Raw genomic sequence first — 21,568 nt, 5'->3', positions numbered from 1 at the left:
GAACGGAGGTATACTTTATTTTTATGCAGAAAACAGGAAACCCAAGAGCTTCTTTCCAAAAATGTTTCTATTTTGTTTTACTTTAGTAAGAAGCCTTGTCTAACCATGGTTTTGTTAAAAGTCTTGTTAATATCTCAGGAGAGTTCTCTTACCCTTTAACTTAAAAGACAGCAATTGAACAACCCTAAGAAAGGTTTCACAGTAACAGCCGTGTTAGTCTGTATCCACAAAAAGAAAACGAGTACTTGTGGCACCTTAGAGACTCAAATAAATGTGTTAGTCTCTAAGGTGCCACAAGTAACTTTAAGAAAGTGACTCTTTCTCCAAAACGTTTTATTTGGCATTAAACAGGTGTTAACAAAAGTTTTAAACAGTCAAAGTATCTTTCCCTCAGTTGCTCAGCTTTCATTATCTTGTGAAATCCACAAGTTCTCTGTAATGAGATTATAACTACAGTTAATATTTCAAAACAAATTTAGAATTACCAATTAAAAATATGTATTTGTGACTGCTCATAGTAATACCTGCCAACAAAACTACCAACGATAGCTTCACTACCTTCAGCCCACCTCTTCCCAAATGTGCATGGGATAAAGTGATTAGTTATACCACATCCATAATGTTAACAAAACTGGGCTTTGATGGGCCAGAGAGAAACATTCTAAAGATATGGACATTTCAAATAAAGCACCCTACAAGCAGCCTTTTCCCATTAAACTGGGAAAGTGAGACTTTAGACTCAGTAACCCAGTAGCAGAGATGCAGCCCCAAGTACAGCTATGTAAGGCTTTATAGGTTAAAACCGACACCTGCACTCCACCCAGAAGCTAATGCACAGACAATGCAGATCACCCAGTACCAGTATGATCTGATGAAATTTCATTGGCATCATTTGATGAAGATATTAAGGACTTTACTACTTTTTAAAACTAAGGCTCCTTAGAATGCCAGTCTAGTATAATTGCTTAAATTCGGCTTTTAAAGAATAGCATTCCCCTGCAGTGTTTCCAATCCCAACACTGCAGTTGTGTGTCAGAGAAATGACAACCAGATGGTGAAGTTAACAGTAAGGGCTTGTCTGTATGGGGAAGAGCCTGGAATAACTATTCCACACTAGCTTCCTATGTGGACACTCCTAATCTGCACTAAAAGTGCTTTTTTTAGTTTAATCTACTTTGGAAATGGATGAACCTAAACTGAAAAAAGGCACTCTCCATGCAGAATAAGCTTCCACAAGGGGAACTAGTGCAGAACAGCTGTTACAATTTAAATTCAGAACCAATTATTTCACACTAACTTCCCCATTCATTCTGCATAGATAAATCTTATGTGACACTGATTATACAATTTTCATTGCCCAAACTGAGTGACGTACAGAAAGTAAACAACAGAACTGCATGATTTTAGTTTTCAGTTTCAATATAAGGTGTTAAGTAGCAAACGTTTCAAAAGTTAATTTTTATGAGGCTTGTTACTCTTGAATAAAAGTCTGCACAAAATCCCCCATCACAGAAGTGATTGCAAGTGGACAACAGCATTCAGTCCACTGTATGATTGGGACCTAATTTATTTTCATTTGATGTGCATTGCATGATTCCCTCAGATTTCCAATTCTGAGTTCAAAGAAGCTCAAGAAAGAGACTTGAAGTAGGTTCGGCCTAACCTGCTACTTTTGGGAGGGAATTATGAACAGCCATTACCAAGTGCTAAGAGGCATCGTTGGAAGTTTCAGTAAACAACTGCTTGGAAACATTCCCATACAGGGTATCCACAACTCAACATTGCAACACTGTACTGGTGAGCAAAGAAAGTAGACTTCCCAATATTTCTTGCCCAAGACACGTGAAGAACAAGAAGCTTAATGGGGGATTTTTCGCCTTTAAGTAACTGAAGCTGTTAAACCAATGGGCCTGGTTTCAAAAAGTTGCATGGTAGCGACTCGTTACAAATAACTAGGGAAGCATTGTGCAACTGGTCTGACTTACAAGACTGCTTTGCAAACACAGAAGTACATGCAGAGGAGCTAGTCCTGCAGCTCCACAGCGCTGAGTGGGCAGGAAGGGGAGGAACACATGCTCCCTGCAGGTGAGGCTGCACACGGAGCGGGGGCTGGGCTGGCAGGGCGATACTCACTCACCCTGCTATACCAGATGCTGAGCTGGGACGGGGCCAGCACTGCGAAGAAAGCCCTCTGGGGGTCGGTCTGGATGTGCAGCGGCTGCTCCAGGGTCTCCAGAGGGCACCGCAGCCTCTTGGGCCAGCCGCTCAGGAAATACATGGCCGGAGACTCCCCTCTTTCCGCGGGGCGACGAGGGGGCTCAGTACGCACTGGGCCGGGCCGGCACCAGCCCGGGCGACGCCGCTCAGACTCCCGGCCCGGTCCCGTCTCGCGAGCCGCGTGGGGAAGGCACCCGGGGGGCAGCGGGGAAGGCGGGCATACTAACGGCGCCAGCCGCCGGGATCGGGGAGCCGGGGACTCCGGAGCGCCTCCGGCCGCCGCCCCGGGCAGCTCAAGGGGGCACTAGGGAGGAAGGGGCTCGGGCCAGGCCGGCGGGGCTCAGGAGGGTCCCGGACGCTGGCGGCGGGCAGGGGTCGGGTCCGGGTCCGGGAGCTCGGTCCGGGCCAGCGTCGCCGGGACACGGCGGTGGTTACTGCTCCGAGCGGCGGGATGGCGGGGTCTGCTGCTGCGGCGGCGGCGGCGCCTGCTCCGACCTCCGACCTCCGCGCGCGCCAGTCGCCCCTGCGGCCGCCGCCATGGCTCTCTCCGGCGCCACGGCCTCGGGACCGGAGCCACGGCGCGTCGGCAGCTCCACCCACTGCCAGGCCGGGGGGGGGGGGGGGGACGAGCTCGCGGATTGGCCGGACTGCAGAACACTCCGGAAGTGACGCTGCGCGGCAGCCGTAACGCCCTCAATCTCCTAGCCTCGGCGATCCGGGGGGGAGCGCGCAGGCGCACGAGAAAGGAGGGTGCTGTAGATCCGTCCCCCGCCCTGCCCCGGAGCTCGGGAAACCACCCACTGGGATTACTCGGGGGCGAGTTCGTGCGCTCGCGCCGTCCCTGCCGTTAACCGTAGCCGCTCTGGGACTAGCCTGACCCTGTCCCCATAGCAGATGCCACTGACTGTGGACCTTGGAGCGACACGTAGGCTTCCCATAGGAACGTCTCCTGCACGCGGCTTAAGGTTCCGGGGGGGGGGGGATGCACCTGGGGGCCCCTAGCACCAAGTGCCCAAACCACCGTAACTGTAAGGTGAGAGAGCCCTATGCATACCAACCCTAAATCAGTTCGACTGCCCTACACTTTGAAACCATAATCTTATGTCCAAGTACCCCTATAGATATCCTAACCTTAGGTCCAAGTGCATTACCCACAGGAACCCTAATGCTAGCTGCAAGTACCCTACCAATAGAAACCCTAACCCTAGTGCCAGTCATGCTACCCATATGATCCCTAACCGTAGGGCAAGAAACCTACCCATAGGAACCATAAACCTAACTCCATGTGCCCTACCCACCTGAACCCTAACCTTGGCTCCAGGTCTGCTACCCAAAAGAACCCTAACGCTAGAGCAGGGAGCCGTACTGATAGGAACCCTAACCCTACGGCAGGAAGCCCTACCCATAGGAACCCTAACCCTAGTTCCAACTACCCTAGACCTAGGAACATGAACCCTAGCTCCCAGTGCCGTACTCATAGGAAACCTAAACCGACGGTGGGGAGCTCTACTCAGAGGAACCCTCACCCTAGCTCCAAGTGCACTACCAATACAAACCCTAACCTTAGGGCGGTGAGCTGTACCTACAGGAACCCTAACCCTAGCTCCATGCGCCCTTCCCAGAAGAACCATAACCCTAGGCGGGGAGCCCTACCCATAGGAACCTTAACCCTAGCTCCAAGTGCCCTTCTTATAGGAACCCGAACCCTAATCCTGGCTCCATGCGCCCTTCTCAGAGGAACCATAACCCTAGACGGGGAGCCCTATCCACAGGAACCCTAACCCTAGCTCCACGCGCCCTTCCCATAAGAACCCTAACCCTAAGGTGTGGAGCCCTACCCACAGGAACCCTAACACTAGGGTAGGGAGCCCTACCAGGGGAACCCTAACCCTAGCTCCACGCGCCCTTCCCATAGGAACCCTGTCCCTAGGACAGGAAGCCCTACCCACAGGAACCATAACCCTAGGTCAGGGAGCCCTACCCACAGGAACCCTAACCCTAGGTCCATGTACCCTTTCCACAGGAACCCTAACCCTAAGATGTGGCGCGCTACCCACAGGAACCCTAACCCCAGCTCCGTGTGCCCTACCCCCACGAACCTAACCCTAGGGCAGGGAGCCTTACCCATATGAACCCTAACCCTACCTCCAAGTGCCCTAGCCATACAAACCCTAACCCTAGTTCTAAGTGCCCTACCCATAGGAACCCTAAACCTAACTCCAACTGCGCTAAACGTAGGAACCCAATTCCTAGCACCAAGCACCTTACACATAGTAACTCTGACCTTATAGCGGAAAGCCCTACCCATGGGAATCCTAACCCTACCACAAAGTGCCCTACCCATAACAACCCTAACCCTAACTTCCCATGCCCTACTTAGATGTATCCTAATCCTAGGGTGGGGAGCCCTACCCAAGGCTCCAAGTGCCCTAGCCATACAAACCCCAAACCTAGCTCCAAGTGCCTTTGCCACAGAAGCCTTTACCCTAGGGTGGGGAGCCTTACCCATAGGAACCCTAATCCTAGCTCCAAGTGCCCTACGCAAAAGAATCCTAAACCTAGTTCCAAGTTTCCTACTCATAGGATCTGTAACCCTAGGGCAGGGTGCTCTACCTATATGAACCATAACCCTAGCTGACCGTGCCAAACCCATAGGAACCCTAACCTTAGGGGTGGGAGCCCTATTCATGGTAATCCTAACCCTAGGGTGTGAAGCCTTACCCATAGGAACCCTAACCCTAGGTCCAAGTGCCCTAGCAATAGAATCCATAACCCCTAGTCCAAGAAAGCATTGCCAACCATCCAGGATTGTCCTGGAGTCTCCAGAAATTAAAAATTAATCTTTAATTAAAGGTTATGTCATGTGATGAACTCTCCAGGAATGCATCCAACCTAAATGCACAACACTACTGTAGCATCCTGATCCTGCATTTCAGCCCAGGGCCAGTTCTGTAATATAAGCCCCTTTTCTTGGAGCATCTAAGCTATCCCAGTGCTTTCTATGACCAGGGTTGGGCAGAGAGCAAAAGACTTTATGGAGCCCTCCCCAGGGAAATCTGATTTAGCTAGGCAATGCACAGTGTGATGGGTGCTGAGCAAAACCCTGCCAGATAAAGCAGCACTAAACAAGGAAGTTAAAAAGGGAAGAAAGCAGAGAATGGATGAAAGAAATCAGGGAGTAGCACAACAGAAGTGATGGTGTACAGTGAAAATCCTTACACACTTTTCATAAATTTCTCAATTATTGATATGGGAAGCACAAGTATTCGCATCTCACAGGGGAAAGGATTATTTTTGGAGGGAAGCTACAAGTATTATGTTAATTACAATAAGTCTTCCCAATAGGTCCTCCAGTTGCAATAAATACAGGCTTAGTTTAAATTTGACTATTTCAAAATTAACAAATCATGTTCCCTTGTTCATGCTAACCTTTATTTATATGGAAAATTTCATCTGAGTGAATTATTGTTTGTTTTTCTTTGTCATTGAAAAAAAAAAGTGAAAAGATCAAGACTATAGAGAAGCAGAGTAATAATTCCCTTAAGCTATCAGGGCAATACCCATGCTAGCAAGATACAGCCAACATGGCACCCAGACACATCAGACAAGTTTCCTAAACTATTTTCCGTCTGCTGCCTGTCTGCCACAAGAATCTTATTAGCCTACAGCAACACAAAACATACCCTATAGTACATTAACTATAGCACAACAGAGCCCTTCTAAGCATGTGGTGCATCACCACATCTAAGAAAGCAGAGCTGGATATTTGGGTCTTCATAAGACAATACTTTGACGTATTATACAAGGATCTCAAGGCACTTTACCAACACGTGGTGCAATGCTGGTAAACTAAGAGCAGTAAGTAGCTGATAGTAAAATTGCATTTGATAGTAAAATTGCATTTTGTTTACAGCAAACATTTTTAAACTGACCAGCAGATGCCTGTTGGTCCACAAAGCATTAGCTGGTCTTATCATACTGATTTTTCCTCTGTATTTCCACATGTTAAATTGCAATAAATGACAAGTAAAATACATATAAAATACTTTCCTAATATTACCTTTCCTTGTAAGAAATTTCTATAGTTACCCACAGGGACATTGTGATGGACTGGGAGGGGAGGGGATCTGTTGAACACAAAGGAGTTTTTAAAGTTTTTTTAAGAATCTCTGTGTTAGAACATAGTTGAAACTATGATAAAGTTTGAAACCACCTATATTATAGAAACAAAATATCAAGGAGGAGACAGCTATTTCCTACACTAGGTACTCCTGGAGGAATTCTGCATTACTGTGTGTGTGTGTGCATAATTAATGAGCCATGCATATTTTTAATTTTTTGCACAGAAAAAAGTTTCTGCTGAAATGTTGCTTCAGTTCCTCCTTTTGCCCACCAAAGGGCGCTGTGGCAATAAAACAAAGCAGCAGCTCCGGGCCAGCTAGGGAAAAGAAAGAGCCTGCCATCTTTGCAGTGCCTGTCAGGCCAGGTTGGAAGACAGACAATATGGGGTGCTGGGGGGGGGTCAGACAGGGGCTCATAAGGGCTAGTGGGGGAGGACAGACTAGGGCAGAGCTGAATGGGAGTGGAGGCACAGGGCCACAGGTGGGAGAGAGGTGCAGGGACAGAGGGTGGCTGGGTGAGGGCACAGAGCCACATAGGGACGGGGGAGTGCAGGGACACATGGGGATGGGGGGGAGTGGGTGTCTGAGTGAGGGTGGAGGAATACATGGGGACGGGGCAGATGTGCCTGACTGAATGGGAGAAGCGAGGGGTCAGCCAGGGTCTGCATGGGGGAAGCTCCCTAACAATCCCTCCCCTCCCCCCAAAAAAACCTGTTCCATATTTTTCCCACCCATATCCAAAAACCCTCCAAGTTCATATCCAGGCTCCTTCCCAGCAATTTACTTCCCTCTTCGTCAGTTCCTCCATTACTCCTGACTCCCCCAAGCCTTTACACTGCTTCTGAGAGGTGTGGAAAATATGGTTCTGTATTGTACTTTTAATTAATTACTCCTCAGAGTGCTGTATTAATATACCTAGTAAGGAATCTATTTGTCAAAAAACATTTCCTGAATCTTTGTTGTTGTCTGTATTGTTACAGACATACTTGCTAGCAGGTATTCTGAAATAAATGACCAAAAATAATTTAAACTGGTGTGATTATATTGTGTTATTTTGACAAATAAAATATACAGAATTTTGCAAAATTTTAAAATATGGTGCGCAGAATTTAAAATTTTTTTGCGCAGATTTCCCCCAAGAGTAACTAGGTTCTAGCAGTGTAAACCTGAGAATGTCTTCCTGCCAGATTCCTTGCCCTCAAAATGTGGAAGTTCAATCCCACCCATACAAAGATCTTTCCTTACAACTACCTGGCCATGACTTCCTTCTCTTTATAGGTACAACCCTAAAGTAGTCGGGCGGCTACTGCTTGAGGTACCTCCCTTCCCCCTTATCATGCAATAGATAGTACACCTACTCAAAATTAGTGAATTTTAGACTAATACCCTGTGTCTGAGGTAGGTAGGTAGGTATTCACCTTGTTTTTCAGAGGAGGAAAATAAATTAGATTTTGTTAGAAGAAGGAGCAGGTTGACCCAGAGGCAGATTTGAGTATAGGCTTCTTTATTGCGATACTTGTTTCCCTCGACCCACTTGTCGAGTAAGCACTGAATTAGTTACAGCACACTCTTTTTATCTGAGTTAGTATGTAAAGGCCTACATCCGCTACAATACCCCAAAAACCCTTATTAATAAAAATTCCCATACTATGATCATACCCACCCCTCTTGACTGATTACAACATTATGCATATTATACACACATCTTTACCTTGAAAATACATTTCTTTACAGTAATTTGTCCCTCAATCAGCAGTTCTCAGTGGAGGGAGGGAGAGGCCATGAGCAGTTCTCAGGGGAGGAGGAAGGGGCCCTGACCCAGGGCTCTGTTATGTAGCTGGGAAAAAAGGGAGGAGATAACACTTCTTTTACACAAAGGGTATTCTTTAGACAACTAAATTTTTCACGCAGCTGCAACGCTTATCAATTCTCAACAAGCAACAGGGAAGGGAAAAAGATGGCTACTTATTTATCAAACAAAGAAACACTGCTTGCCTGTGCCTCATTCCCTAATGCCATGTCAGCACACCAGCAACTTCCCAGGTCTTTACTTAACTCTAACATCTCCCAACACTCCCCACTCTCTTCAAAGAAGGATCCAGGTGCCCTTCCTTCTCATTCACTGAATGGCAGGGCATTCAGGCTGGAAGCCCTGGCTCCAGTTAGCCCAATACCTTGATCCACTGATCATGCTACCAGGAGAGAGAGAAGGCGGGTCATAAAAAGGGGTAAGCCGCTGAATTTACAAACATGGCCTTTGGGGAAAGGCTAAGGCAGCACATAATTTCAAACACCCCATGAATATAATTAATAATACAATTAATAGGAATAACATCCCTACAACATGAGTAATATGACCAAGAAGCAAATGAGTGTCCATTAGGCCTGTTTAAGGGCACAGGCTACATCAGTCCAAGTACAATCAGCAGGCAGTTCAGTAGCCAGTTGGAACACATTCATTCCTCGAAGGGCCTGGGCTTCCAAGACTTGAGTCCAATATCCCAGCCACCACCAGAAACACTGCTTCTTCTTCTTCTGTGAAATCCTGTAACACCATTCTGGAGTGTATATTTTAAATGTGTGCAGTTGTTGGCAGTTGCAGCAAGCTGCCCTTAAAGTGTTCATGTGCTCTTGTCCATATCATGAGTTCATTGAATATTTACAGAGAAACGGGGTATTGTCCAAACCAGCTCGACCATTTGGTATGGAATCGGGTAATGCACTGGTTTGATTGTCCACAGCAATGAGTTCCACAGATCCATTTATGCACCAAAGTGCCAACGGCAGCATGTAGATGTGTGTAATTGTGTCAGATACTGGTACACTTGTACTCCCAAGTGTTATATTACAGAATTGTACACACTCCCAGCAGAACACTTTATACCCCATATACATTGCACCTAATTGTCCACCCCTGGCACAGGCCATTGAGTCTGCTCCTTTATAGCCATCAGGGAGGCGCATATTTAAGTAATTAATTGTCCAAAAAATATTTAACTGAATTATAGTTTATTTTACTTTTCCTGTTTATTTCTCCAGTGGTTCCCAGTGAGCTTCTTTCTTTTTTTATTATTCCGATAGGGCTCATGGGGACCACTTTAGTTGACGTCTCATTTCAAGGTACCTCTGCAATTATCACCCAGGTGCTAGCCCTCCTAGTGAGCATTTTGCATTCCCATACACACTTTTCCCCTCACAGATTCTATATGATTCTATATGGTTCCTACTGCCCACAGATTTGTTTTGCAGCGACAATTTCATGTGTATTCCCTCACTCACCAATTAAATTGTTGCTTCAACCCTCCTGTGTATGTGCTGCAGTTGGGGTGTACCCAGTCCATCCCCCATTCTCTGGGGTGTACCACCCATTCATGTAATGGACTGAAAGGACACACTAACAAGCTCTGGTTGCACCTGCTCCCACACGTTCGCCCATAAGGAAGCATTTCCAGCTCCAGGCTGCGGCCAGCTCATATCAGGATCCTTCCAGCTTGGCATCCATATTACCTGTAGGGTTACATTTTGCAAAGCGGTTAAATTGTCATATTCCCAGCATCCTAGGGGAGATTTCATGCCCAGTCTGGTACGTACATAGCTACAAGCCTAAGGATTGTCCTCTATGGAGGTACCATTATGATTACACATGGGTAACACCACACCCAGTTGTGGTACCCCATAACCCAAACACCCCAGGAGGCCAGAGAGTTATATTTTTGGGCCCTTTGTTATAAACATGTCTGGATGACTGTTTTTCCCACTGTCATTGATCATGACATATCCTAAGGAATACCATGCAATATTTCCTGATAAATTTGATATTCTCCACTGGGTTAGGACCCCTCCCCCTTCCAATCAGTATACCACATACTGAAATTGCCAAATTCCCATGGGGGGATTAGTAGGACAGTTTTCCACAGGTAAATCCTTAAAGTTCTCATCTGCTTCATTTCCACCACGTGGGGGTGTAGTAGTCCACGTGTTTCCTCCCTTTGCCACTTCACCTTGCAGGATTTGCGCAGGTTATGCTCTAATAAATTTGTTAGTCTTTAAGGTGCCACAAGTACTCCTGTTCTTTTTGCGGATACAGGCTAACACGGCTGCTACTCTGAAACCAATAGTAACAATTGTGATTAGCAACAACTGTTGTTCCATTCCAGGCCAGGGAATCCTTGGTTTCCCCTTTGTAGGTTCACCTGAAATATGCATGTATCAATTTATACGTTTTCCTTTTTAACCCCTGTTTTGTGCCTTTTTATTTGCACTTGATTTTCCAACTTGGATAGTCTGCCCTACCTAGGTGAGTCACACCATGCATTGATCTTTGCTTTTATATGTGTTAACCTCCTTGTACAATATTCACTAAAATAATGGTAATAAGACAAACAACACCACACAACACAATCTTCATCACGACAGTAGACCCACAGTGTTCTGGGTTGTTCTTCCACTGGTGCCAGCTTGCCCACTGTATCTGAAAAACAAAATAAACATTTCACAGACCCTTGGTGGGGACAGATAATTGCTTAAAAATACCTTTTCCTTTTACAAAAAAAAAAATATTTTTTTTTTGCTGACTGCAGGAAAACTTTTCTTGTTTTATAGGCAGGCTAGGGAATTATTTTACTGTTCATTTATGAAGTGGTGTATCTCAGTTTCCCCTCTTATTTTTAGGCTTGACTTGTTTCCCTTTCCTGCAGGGCCATAATCTGAGTCCTCTTGCTTACAAGTAGCTTGTTTGCTGACCAGGTAAATTTATTATTTGCAGCTCCTTTGTGCTGCCATTTATGGGCAATTCTCTTCTTCCCCTATTAGCTAGGTAATTTGCATTTACACAGACGTTTTCTGGCTTGCTTTTGGATTCAAAACTATTAGCAGCTCAAAGACACTGTTTTAAAAGGGACACAATTAACTTCCATCAGAGTTCTGATTACTTTTAACTTTTGCTTTTAAAACACAACCATTTGAAAGAGAAAACACAACCTATTGGGGCTCCTTTTGGAGCTCTAATAGGATTTTAATTATGTAGCATGTTTTGTTTGCATTTTTTTTTACCCCTTCTACAATATACACTGCACATGCTTTGGGAAAATGCACACCCCCTTCATAGTTCAACTCTACAACATTATATTAGCCACATTAACTTTCACACAAGGTGTAACTGCCTCCCTCATGCCCAGTTCTCATGCACCTGCACCAAAGTGACAGTCCGATTCCCCAGAGCCACTCCAAGGCTCAGTGTTTGTGACATTCTTTGTTCATTTTACCCCTGCCTCTCCTTCACAGGTACACTGTTTTTTTAATTTTTTGTTCCCCTTCTGCAGTTTTTAGCTGCTATTTTTTTTTTCGTAATAAAAAGGATTCAGAATCTCTTCCCATTCTCCCAGTTCTGGCTGTCGTTATTTAAAAAGATATTAAACTTTATAAAAAAACATGGAAGTACCCAAAGGCTTAAATGCTAAATACCAAAGCCACATCACACTAGCTGCCTGTGTCTAGCACAAGGGTCTGTCACTGTTGCAACTCTGAATGACAGATTCAAATGGAATTGCAGTGGAATTGGTTTCTTTTTATTTAAAAAATAAAACCAAACCAATTTATTTTAAACCTACAAACAGGATTTTACAAACCATGAGTGCTGGTTTAGGGCCTTAAAACATTACATAATTACTCAAAAAAAAATTTACAAAAAATTGACACAAAAATGCTTCCCCCCCCCCCCCCCGTAAGACAGTATTTCTATGTCTTATCCCATCTGGAAAGCGTGAAGTGCCTATTAACAGCAGATTGGCTAACTCACATTCCCATTCAGTAATACATAGGGAAGATTGATATGCTTAGTCCATTAGCACAGCTGTACTGTTCACATCGCGCTCTGCTGGCCCATATACTGATCAGCACAGGCAGCTGTGTTAACACATTCATTAATTCTTTGATTACATATTTATACTGGGTTTTTTTTGAGTTATTTGTTTCAAAATGTTTTGTCAGGAAAACCTCACTTCTTTCCAATGCTGCCTTGGGACAAAACAAAGAATGTAATAGCAGTACAAATCCACTTTATTACAAAGAGCCATACAAGCAAATTAAAAAAAATATAAAATCATACATAGTTCAAACAGTTTCTAGCTATTTATATGATACAAGTTGGAGTCTTGAATGGCTAGAGAAGAACTTTTTACACAGCGAGAGAAAGAGCTTCAAGAAAATAAAGTACAGTTTTTATGACACCGTTCGCATGCAAAGCATAAAGGGACAAACTTAATAAGGTAAAGAAAATAGCCTACGCTGTGAGGTAAGATTTAAAAAGGTGATGTGACTCAAGATAGCTTGTAGCTCAGCTATATAGATAAAATACTGTTACGTAACTGCTAACATGGGAGGCATCAATGGATTGAATGAGATACAGAATGGGAGACTTCCACCTCCAGGGGTGAAATCCAGACCCTATTGGAGTCACTGGCAAAACTCCCATTGTTTACAAGGGGCCAGAATTTTACCCCACGTCTTCAGTCCATGAGCAAAAATCACTACTGACTTGATGGGTGAGCAGGTGTCTGTGAAATTGGGGCGGGGAGTCTCACTTCAGTTCCTTGGGGGTAGGTGGCCACATCACTAAAAGAACTCACTATCATTATGGATACTTTGTGGTAGCCTTAGCCAAGAGATCCAGGAATCAGTGAGGACAGTGAATGAACTGTCCTAGCATGCACATATAGGAGAGGGTTTGAAGCATACTGATGGGACAGGTATGCAGGTTTACATTGTTGTTCTGTAGATAACTGAAGACAGTAATTTTCTAAGGCAGTGTCAAGCCAGCATTTTTCCTCAGCACTAAATCCACGAAAAAGTAGAATAAAGCACCCAGGCTGCCTTTGTCTATTTGTAAATGATCTATTTAAGGCTTTAGGTATTTCCCAATTGCTGGAACAATTGCTGGAATGCAGAAGTCATTTCCTATGTGGCCAGTTATAAAAATTCATTCTCATCCCCCAGCCACCATTGATTAAAATGTTACTTGTCCCTGAAGATGACATCAGAAGATGACAAGTTATCTGTACATATGTTCTTCAGTAAAAAGCAAAGCTTTTTATTTGCCATGTTCATCTGTGGGTTACTCTTCTTCTAGTGTACTCACTGATGAAGCAAAATGTGTTTGATAATGAGGCTGAAAGGCAATAGCACAAGGTTAGGGGCCAAAAACTCCCTAGTTCTGATTCTAGATCGTAAAATGACTTGTGTGGCCTTTGGCAAACACTTAACTATCTGCTTCACAGGGGTGCAACACAGATAAATTAGTTAATGAGCCTGACCTTACATTCCTCAAAACACCTGTTTATTTCAATTGAAGTTTTGAGCAAATAAAAGATACAGGATCAGGTGAAACTTTTTACAGAGTGCTGTAAATGTATGTAGTAGTATATACATATAACAGTTATATTGTCACGTGTATCAGCATAATCACTATTTTCTAATCAGAGAGGAAGTTATCATTGTAATTTATGTAATCAGTTATCATTGTGTGTGTAGACACACATATACACAATAAGCAGAGGACTAGGCAAGTGGTCTAGGTTGTGCAAAGTCCAGTCAAAAGACAGCAGATACAACATTAGTCTGTCCTTTTGGAAAGAGGTTTGAAGTTCAAATGTAAACACTGGGTGGAGCCATAGAACTTGATTTTCTGGAGACAGAAAATAAAAATAGAACTCGCTGATACTGTGATACTAAAGAGAAGAGCTATCTGAACTTCTGTTTTGAGATACCCGCTACACTCCAATAGTCACAATTTGTGTTAATCACTAAACCATGCCAAGTTTCTGACAGTTCCTTGACAGAGTTAAACAAATATTGTCCTGCACATAATCAGGGCAGTTTGCCGTCTGGAATATGATTTTAATATAAGAGAAAAAAACATTTCAAATCTTGCTTGTACCAAACCGAGAAATCTGTTTATTGGGAAGGACTCTGGATAAAGATATAGAAAAACAGAAAAAAAAATATATATACACACATACACACACACTTCTTGTATTTTTGCTAAGAAATGTGTTATGTATCAATAGACTACAGAGCACAGATTTTACTTTAGGACTTGTTTACTCCAATTATAAAACTAACAGGCCAACTGATGTAAGATAAGGACTTGCTCAAACAGAAATGGTTCTCACAGTTGATCTTTTTTTGGTAACATACAAATGTTTCACATCTGTTTCATGTGGTCCTAAAAAATACAGCAATGGGACCATTAAAAGTTCCTAAGAAATTAGATTTTGAAATTAATCTTATTTCAAAATTATTTCTATGTATTGCTCCCATTCCTTCTATATGTCAACTTTATATGTCAAAAAAAAGATGATTAAAAGATTCAGTATGAGAGAAAATTTAGGTGTCTAACATAAGGTATCTTCAGCAAAGGTTTAACTCATATAGGCCCAAGTTAAAAAAAAGTGCTTTAATTTTAAGTGCCTCCTTAAGTTTTGTTGACTTCATTATTTTGAAGTGTTTAACTGAATAGGAATGGGATTATTATGAACATGCTTAAAATTAAGCATATGTGTAAATGCTTTGTTGAATTAGGGTTACCATACAGACTCTTCAAGCACTTATTTAGGGTTAATCACTGATTATTTTTTCTAATAAATGGCAACTCAATACTTCCTTAATGATTAGAGATTAGCCTCCTTTGTTGATTATTAAACCTTGAGGTTCAAATTCTGTTCTTGATTATGTCCAGACAACCACATTAAAGCAAGAGGAGTCTCACCTGTGAACAACAGAATCTGGCCCTTATTTGCCATAGATTTTAGGATTAGGTTGTGTTTTGATCGTTTTGTGCATTTGTTTCTGAATCTGTCATCATGGTGTTTATCATCTTGAAAGAGCCTGTAGCCAAGTTTAAGAGAATCTCCATCAAGTCTCCATCTTGTATTTGAAGTAAATATCAGACACGTCACACAAGGCTCTCAAACTCTGCAGCATAGAGACAAGCTTATAGGCAACCATGTGTCGAGGTTGCTCTCGGCTCCAGACAAGTTTGCTAGAATGAGAAGCAACAAACTCAGAAGTGTAACTGAGGTTTGGTCTGACATGAGTAATTAACATATGAAGGGAGGCCTCATTTCTTAGAGGACAGAATTAGGGAGATAAACAGATTAGATTATAGTAAATAGGTCAGTAGGCTAAAAGACAGACTGACTACCTGAGTCAGCTAAAATAGAGGGAGAACACCCAGGGAATGAGGAGTACTTGTGGCACCTTAGAGACTAACAAATTTATTTGAGCATAAGCTTTCATGGGCTAAAGCCCACTTCATCAGATGCATGCAGTGGAAAATACAGATTTTCAAATTCAAATCAAATCAAATACAGATTTTCAAATTCAAATCTGTATTTTCCACTGCATGCATCTGATGAAGTGGGCTTTAGCCCACGAAAGCTTATGCTCAAATAAATTTGTTAGTCTCTAAGGTGCCACAAGTACTCCTTGTTCTTTTTGCTGATATAGACTAACACAACTCCCACTCTGAAACCCAGGGAACTGTTCGCTAACAGTGAACAAGATAAGTTAGGAATGTAAAGAGGAGGTGGAGTATGGGCAATGCTTGGGCAGAGCATACCGCACAGGGATTGGTTCCTGCAAAGTAACCACGCCAATCGAAAAATGTGTGATGTAGTGTATAGTAAATGCAACAAGATGTGTAAATGTACATGAATGGAGAGGATTTCTATGTAACTTCGGATGCGTGGTACGCCCTATACCCATCCCCAGGGCAGTCCTTATCCATATGCAAAGTATGCAGCTGTGTAGGGCACCAGGAAATTTGGCACCACATTTCCTGGTGCCCTGCACAGCTGTGTGCTGCTCCAGCCCCTACTCTGCCTCTTCCCCATGGCCCCTGCCCCTGCTCTGCCCCTGCCCCAACCCTACCCCCACCCCTTCCTCAAGCCCCTACCCCACCTCAGCCCTGCCTCTTCCCACCCCTGCTCTGCCACAGCCCTGCCCCTACTCCACCCCTTCCCCAATTCCCCATCCCTGATCTGCCCCACCTCTTCCTGCCCCTGCCCCGCCCCCACTCCCTTGAGGATTGCTGCAGGAGTTGGGCCTGCACTCACCCCATGGTAAGTGGAGTCACCTGACCCCAGTCTGCTCCACTCCCCTGGCTCCCAGCCGTGCTGCCAGTGAGTGCTGGGGGGTGGTTCCCCTCTGCCCCCCAAGACTGGGAGCCAGGGGAGCAGAGCAGAGCAGGCTGGGGCAGGGTTACCCCCCTGCTTCCCCCCCCCCGGAGGCCTGGGGCCAGCCTCTCCCCACAGAGGCCTGGGGGGCTGTGTAAGGCACCAAAATGGCTAGGGACAGTCCTGCCCATCCCCTACATTTAAATATGATCAACTCAGTGTATCTTTACTGTATGCCAAGTAAAAGAACCTGAGTGACAAAATCTGGAGTCCAATTGAGTTTTTTGGATCTCAGAAACCTGGATGAAGTGTTCTCCCAGAACTGAACAAGTCGTTCCGGATAAGCCAAGTGGAAAAGGACTCAGAAGAAATCCCAACAAGAGGTCTTTTCAACCCATTTAGAAGTCTCAATGTATCAGTTAGAAAACCTAGAAAAGGATTACAGCAATTGTCCTAGAACTACTGAACAAATAGTAAATACTTTGCATTTAGATGGCTCGTTTCCTCTGAGGATCTCTGAACATTTTACATATACACCAAGGTACTCCAATTCAAACCTCTTCTCATACATACAGTTTCATATAAGTTACAGGACCCTAGTCCCCCACTCAGGGTGAATAAACATCAATTTAAATAAAAAAATAGCTGATATTTATTTAAATTGGATTTTGAGGAAAAAACCCTATCTAAAGAGTTTTAATTAAGATACATTATAGCTCAAAGATATCTCATAATGGAATAGGGATTATAAGTTCTAATTCTATAGTATGAGACATTAGTGATGTAATGTTTAAGAAAAGTTTTGTAAATGAGTTCCAATCGTTCATGGATTAGGGACCCAATCTTATGGGGTTCCAGGGGCTTCTGTATAGATTTTGGTTAGTCTTTCTATCTACCCAATGGGACTCAGTTACCAGTCTAGAAGATACCATCAAAGCTGCTTAGTTTTGCAGTTCTCCAACTGTGGATTTGTGTTTCTAGAGAGAACATGCTTGTTAACAGCAAAAAATGTTTTTAAATAAATAAACATAGAGGTGAGAAATAACCCTCAACCCTATTGTCCCTCTGCAAATTTGTGTACACAGAGTCAATCCCTTACCTCTTTCTAAAAGTGCAAAGTTTCAAAAAATTCAGTGACTAGAAGATTGTCGGGGGTGGAATAGATCCGGACAAGGAGAAGAAGTCTGGAGATAAATGTGAGAAGGGAGGGGGACAGGCAGTAGAAACAAAAGTGGAACTGTTTGAGCAGCATATTCCAGAAGTCTTCAGGTCTTTGAGTGTAGCATTCATTGATTTGAGATCTACCATACCATTCTCTCACTAGGAGGGAAAACCTATAATGGCAGCAGGCCATAAAAGAGACCCAGTTTGGGAATATTTTAATGAAGTTCCTCTACCTGTGGGTAAGACAGGCACGTGTGCAAAATGCAAACAGTGCAAAAAAAAATATGCAAGGCCTGGGTGCCCAAATGAAACATGAGACGTGTTCCCTCTCAGGAGAAAGCTGTGTCGAATATGATGAAAGGAATGCATCTGAACATGCAGGATCTTCAGGTCGGTAAACTTTATTTCATACTTTCTTAAGGACTGCCTGTCTTTCTGGAATATTCTTGAATTCTCATGTTTGAGCAAAAAAAATATATTTTAGATGCAGTTGTGATAAAAAGTAGCGGAAATAGCCCTTTTACAATTTCACCTTTAAAGTAGTACTGAGTGTCAGTGAATGCAATGAGTAATACTAAATGAGCAGTATGGTAATAATTAAATAACTGCATTGATTTATTTTGTTTAGGAGAATCCATCCTCAACATACAGGATTCGGAAGACTATCCGCCTTCAAGATCACCATAATTTTCTATAGTTTCAGAGTTATCTGCCAATGATAGTGTTTCAGTCACATCATGTATGTCACATATACTGTGGTTATCACCTGTAGAAAAAAGAAAAAATAATCATCCAGAAACAACCATAGATAAGTTGGTTATAAGAACCAGCAGATTACAAAACTAGGTAATTGATGAAAGAATTGCCCTGTTTATGCAACAAAAACTCTCCTTTCGGTATGATTGAGAACCCACACCTCATTAACATGGTTCAGTCATTAAGACCAGGATACAGTTCACCCAACAGAGCACATGTCGCAGGCAAATTGCTGCATAAAGTGTATGAAAGAAATTGAGCAGTGTGCAAAAGGTCTAGAGGGTAAAATTGTTAACCCGAGTCTTGATGGGGAGAGCAGTGTCCACAATGATCGTGTTGTATGTGCTTGTGTGACAACAGAAGAAGGGAATGTCTTCCTTACAGAAACAATTGATACATCAGGAAAATGCACAGACGGCAGAATACTTACAAGAAATAGCAGTAAAAGCCATAAACTGAAAAAAAAGATTCAAATGTTTAGTATGTAGCTTGGTCACAGACAATGTTGCAAATGTATTCAAGACGAGAAGAAATTTAGAAGAAAGTGAAGAGTCACAAGCTAACATACAGTTGCAGTGCTCATTTGATGCACCTCCTAACCAAAGACTTCAGTGTTCCAGAAATAAAGGCTAATGTTACTGAAATTTCAAAATACTTCCATAACAACCACTTTGCAGCAGCTTCTCTGAAAAAAGGGAACCAAGCTAACACTCCCACAAGATGTACGATGGAACTCAGTAGTGGACGGTTTTGAGCACGATATCAAGAACTGGCCTAATCTGATGACAGTTTGTAAACAAAACCATGAAAAAAATAGATGCCCCTGTCACAGCCAAAGTTCTCAACATTGGGCGTAAGAGAAATGTTGAACACATGCTGAGTACCCTGAAGCCTAGTTCTGCAGCCTTGAACAAAATGCAGGGAAATAGCTGTTTTATTGCTGACACTGTTGAAATTTGGAAGGAACTCAGTAAGATCTTAAAAAGAGAAATATGCAATGACAGAGTTAAATTACAAGCATAAAAAAACCTGAATGGGACAAGCACTATCACCAGCTCACTTTCTTACAATGATTCTCAATACTCGGTACCAGGGTCAAACCTTAACTGCTGAAGAAGAGGAGTGGACTATGACATGGACATCCAGCAACCATCCCTCCATAATGCCAACTATAAACTTCAGAGCTAAGGGTGAACCATTCAAGAAATATATGTTTGCGGATGATGTTTTAAAGAAAGTCACAATGAACTGGTGGAAGTCACTTAAGCACTTTGATTCAGAGACTGTTGAAGTGACAATCTCACTTTTAACAGCAGTAGCTTCTTGTGCTGGTGTAGAAAGAATATTTTCTTCCTTTGGGCTAATTCATTGCCAACTGAGAAATCATTTGGGACCTGAAAAAGCAGGAAAGCTTGTTTCTCTTTTCCAGATTATGAAAACAGGAAAATGAAGGTGAAGACGACTGAGTTAGCTGCAGAAGCCAATATTTTAAGTTTCTCATGTTGACCTGGCTGACATAGTTGATTTCTGTTGTTTTTTTTTAAATATTTCATTTAACTATTTTAGTTAAAATTCACATTTTGTAAAATTGTTAACTAAATTCAAAAATTCATGTTTGTTTTGTTAAAATATATGTTTGCTGTTTAAGAAAAAGGTCAGAATACATAACGTTGTTTTAGTTAAATAAAACAATTTAATGTTTGTCTGTTGATGTTCTCCTCCTAATACAGCATGGCAAGAAAATCCACCAAATATTAATGATTAACCTGTTGAATTGGAGATAGTTCACCTCCCAATGACTTAATAAATATCTGCTTCAATTACCTTTGGTAAATGAAATAACCAAACAAGCATTCATTTTCTGGCATAAAACTGTAAAACTAATCTGAAAAGTTTTCAAAAAAACCAATCACTTTAAAAATGTATAATGTTTACCTTCTAAAAATGAAACCTACATCTCTGATTTGTGAAGAATATGTATTAAGGTTATAACAACCGATAACACACTTTTATATAGAAATCCATGATTAAATAGTCTTCCTGAGTAGTGATTTAAAATCAATTTGATTTAAATCAAATCCACCCTACCCCCACTTAAGTCCCCTGCTGCTCTCACACAATTGAGATCACAGGGCAAAATTTTGCTTGTCTGAATGTGAAATATCAGATATTTAGATGAAGTTACAGTGGTGTAATCTAGAGCAAATAAGAGGAAAATGTGTCCCATTGTTGGTTTTTGTTTTGTTATTTATCGTATCATATTGCAATGCATCCACTCCTATGGTGGGTCAGGAGGCACATGAGAAAACCTTGTAAGAGTCCCATATAATCTCAAGTCTAATGGGTAGCCAGCAAGGCTGCCAGTTAGTGCCAATGTTTATGATGCAGGCACTTGTTCACTAGGAACTTATTTCAGTCCAAACATCAGATGGACAGCTTGTATCAGAGGTTCCCTGAGAGGAGCAGAAAGGGTACTTCAGAAGAGGAAAAAAGTAAACACACCAAGAGTAAAAGGCAGCCATTTCAGGAACTCCTCCAATTGGTAAGGACAGCACACATCACATAAAACCAGCCCACAGCATTAAACTAAGTAGGAAAAGCCAACAATTTTCCTACAGTTTGTTGCTCAAACTCCAGATTTTAAGGGCAAATAATTTCTCTTCCTTGTTTGAGCATCCTTTTATCCCATCACCTATGTCTAAACACTAGACAGAACGACAGTAACTTCCTCAGAGGCAGGTGTGATGGGTTGGACCCCTTGGGAAGTCATCTGTTCTGCCAGCATCGGCCCCCTTTAACCTGTCTTGCTGAGCCAGGCTCTTAAAACCTCCTAACACACACACACACACATATATATACAGGCAGGGCCACACCCAGCTGCAGATCAGTTTTGGGAAGACGCAGCTAAAGGGACTTGCTCCAGAACTCAGATGTCCACCTCCCTTGGAGTGCAGACCCAAAGATATATTATATTCGCCTCTTCCCTCAATGTGGAAGAGGGTATGCACAGTTTCTCCCCCCCATGAGAAATCGCACAAAATGGCTTGTACTGTAAACCAGAAATATAAATCTATAACAGGTGTATTTTAAGTAGTTAAGGAGGTAGCAGACAGAACAAGGCAGATTACTAAGGGGTTG

The 21,568-nt window shown here is 42.8% G+C and overlaps 1 protein-coding gene across 5 annotated transcripts in view; it reads right to left on the bottom strand.

Annotated features, from left to right (window-relative positions):
- The window catches only part of RIC1 (RIC1 partner of RAB6A GEF complex), an 81,429-nt gene extending 78,615 nt beyond the window's left edge, over nucleotides 1–2,814 (bottom strand). For all 5 annotated transcript variants that reach the window (XM_073345285.2, XM_073345284.2, XM_073345286.2 and 2 more), the window contains exon 1: nucleotides 2,138–2,814. In XM_073345285.2, the coding sequence (XP_073201386.1) occupies nucleotides 2,138–2,278 (141 nt within the window). In that variant the 5' untranslated portion in view covers nucleotides 2,279–2,814. The remainder of the gene's footprint in view (nucleotides 1–2,137) is intronic.
- Between the last annotated feature and the right edge of the window lie 18,754 nt (nucleotides 2,815–21,568).

This window comes from Lepidochelys kempii, chromosome 5 (assembly GCF_965140285.1).
Source record: "Lepidochelys kempii isolate rLepKem1 chromosome 5, rLepKem1.hap1, whole genome shotgun sequence".
Lineage (NCBI taxonomy): Eukaryota > Metazoa > Chordata > Testudines > Cheloniidae > Lepidochelys > Lepidochelys kempii.
The sequence above is the reverse complement of the archived record's forward strand: the minus strand, read 5'-3'. Positions and strand labels throughout refer to the sequence as shown.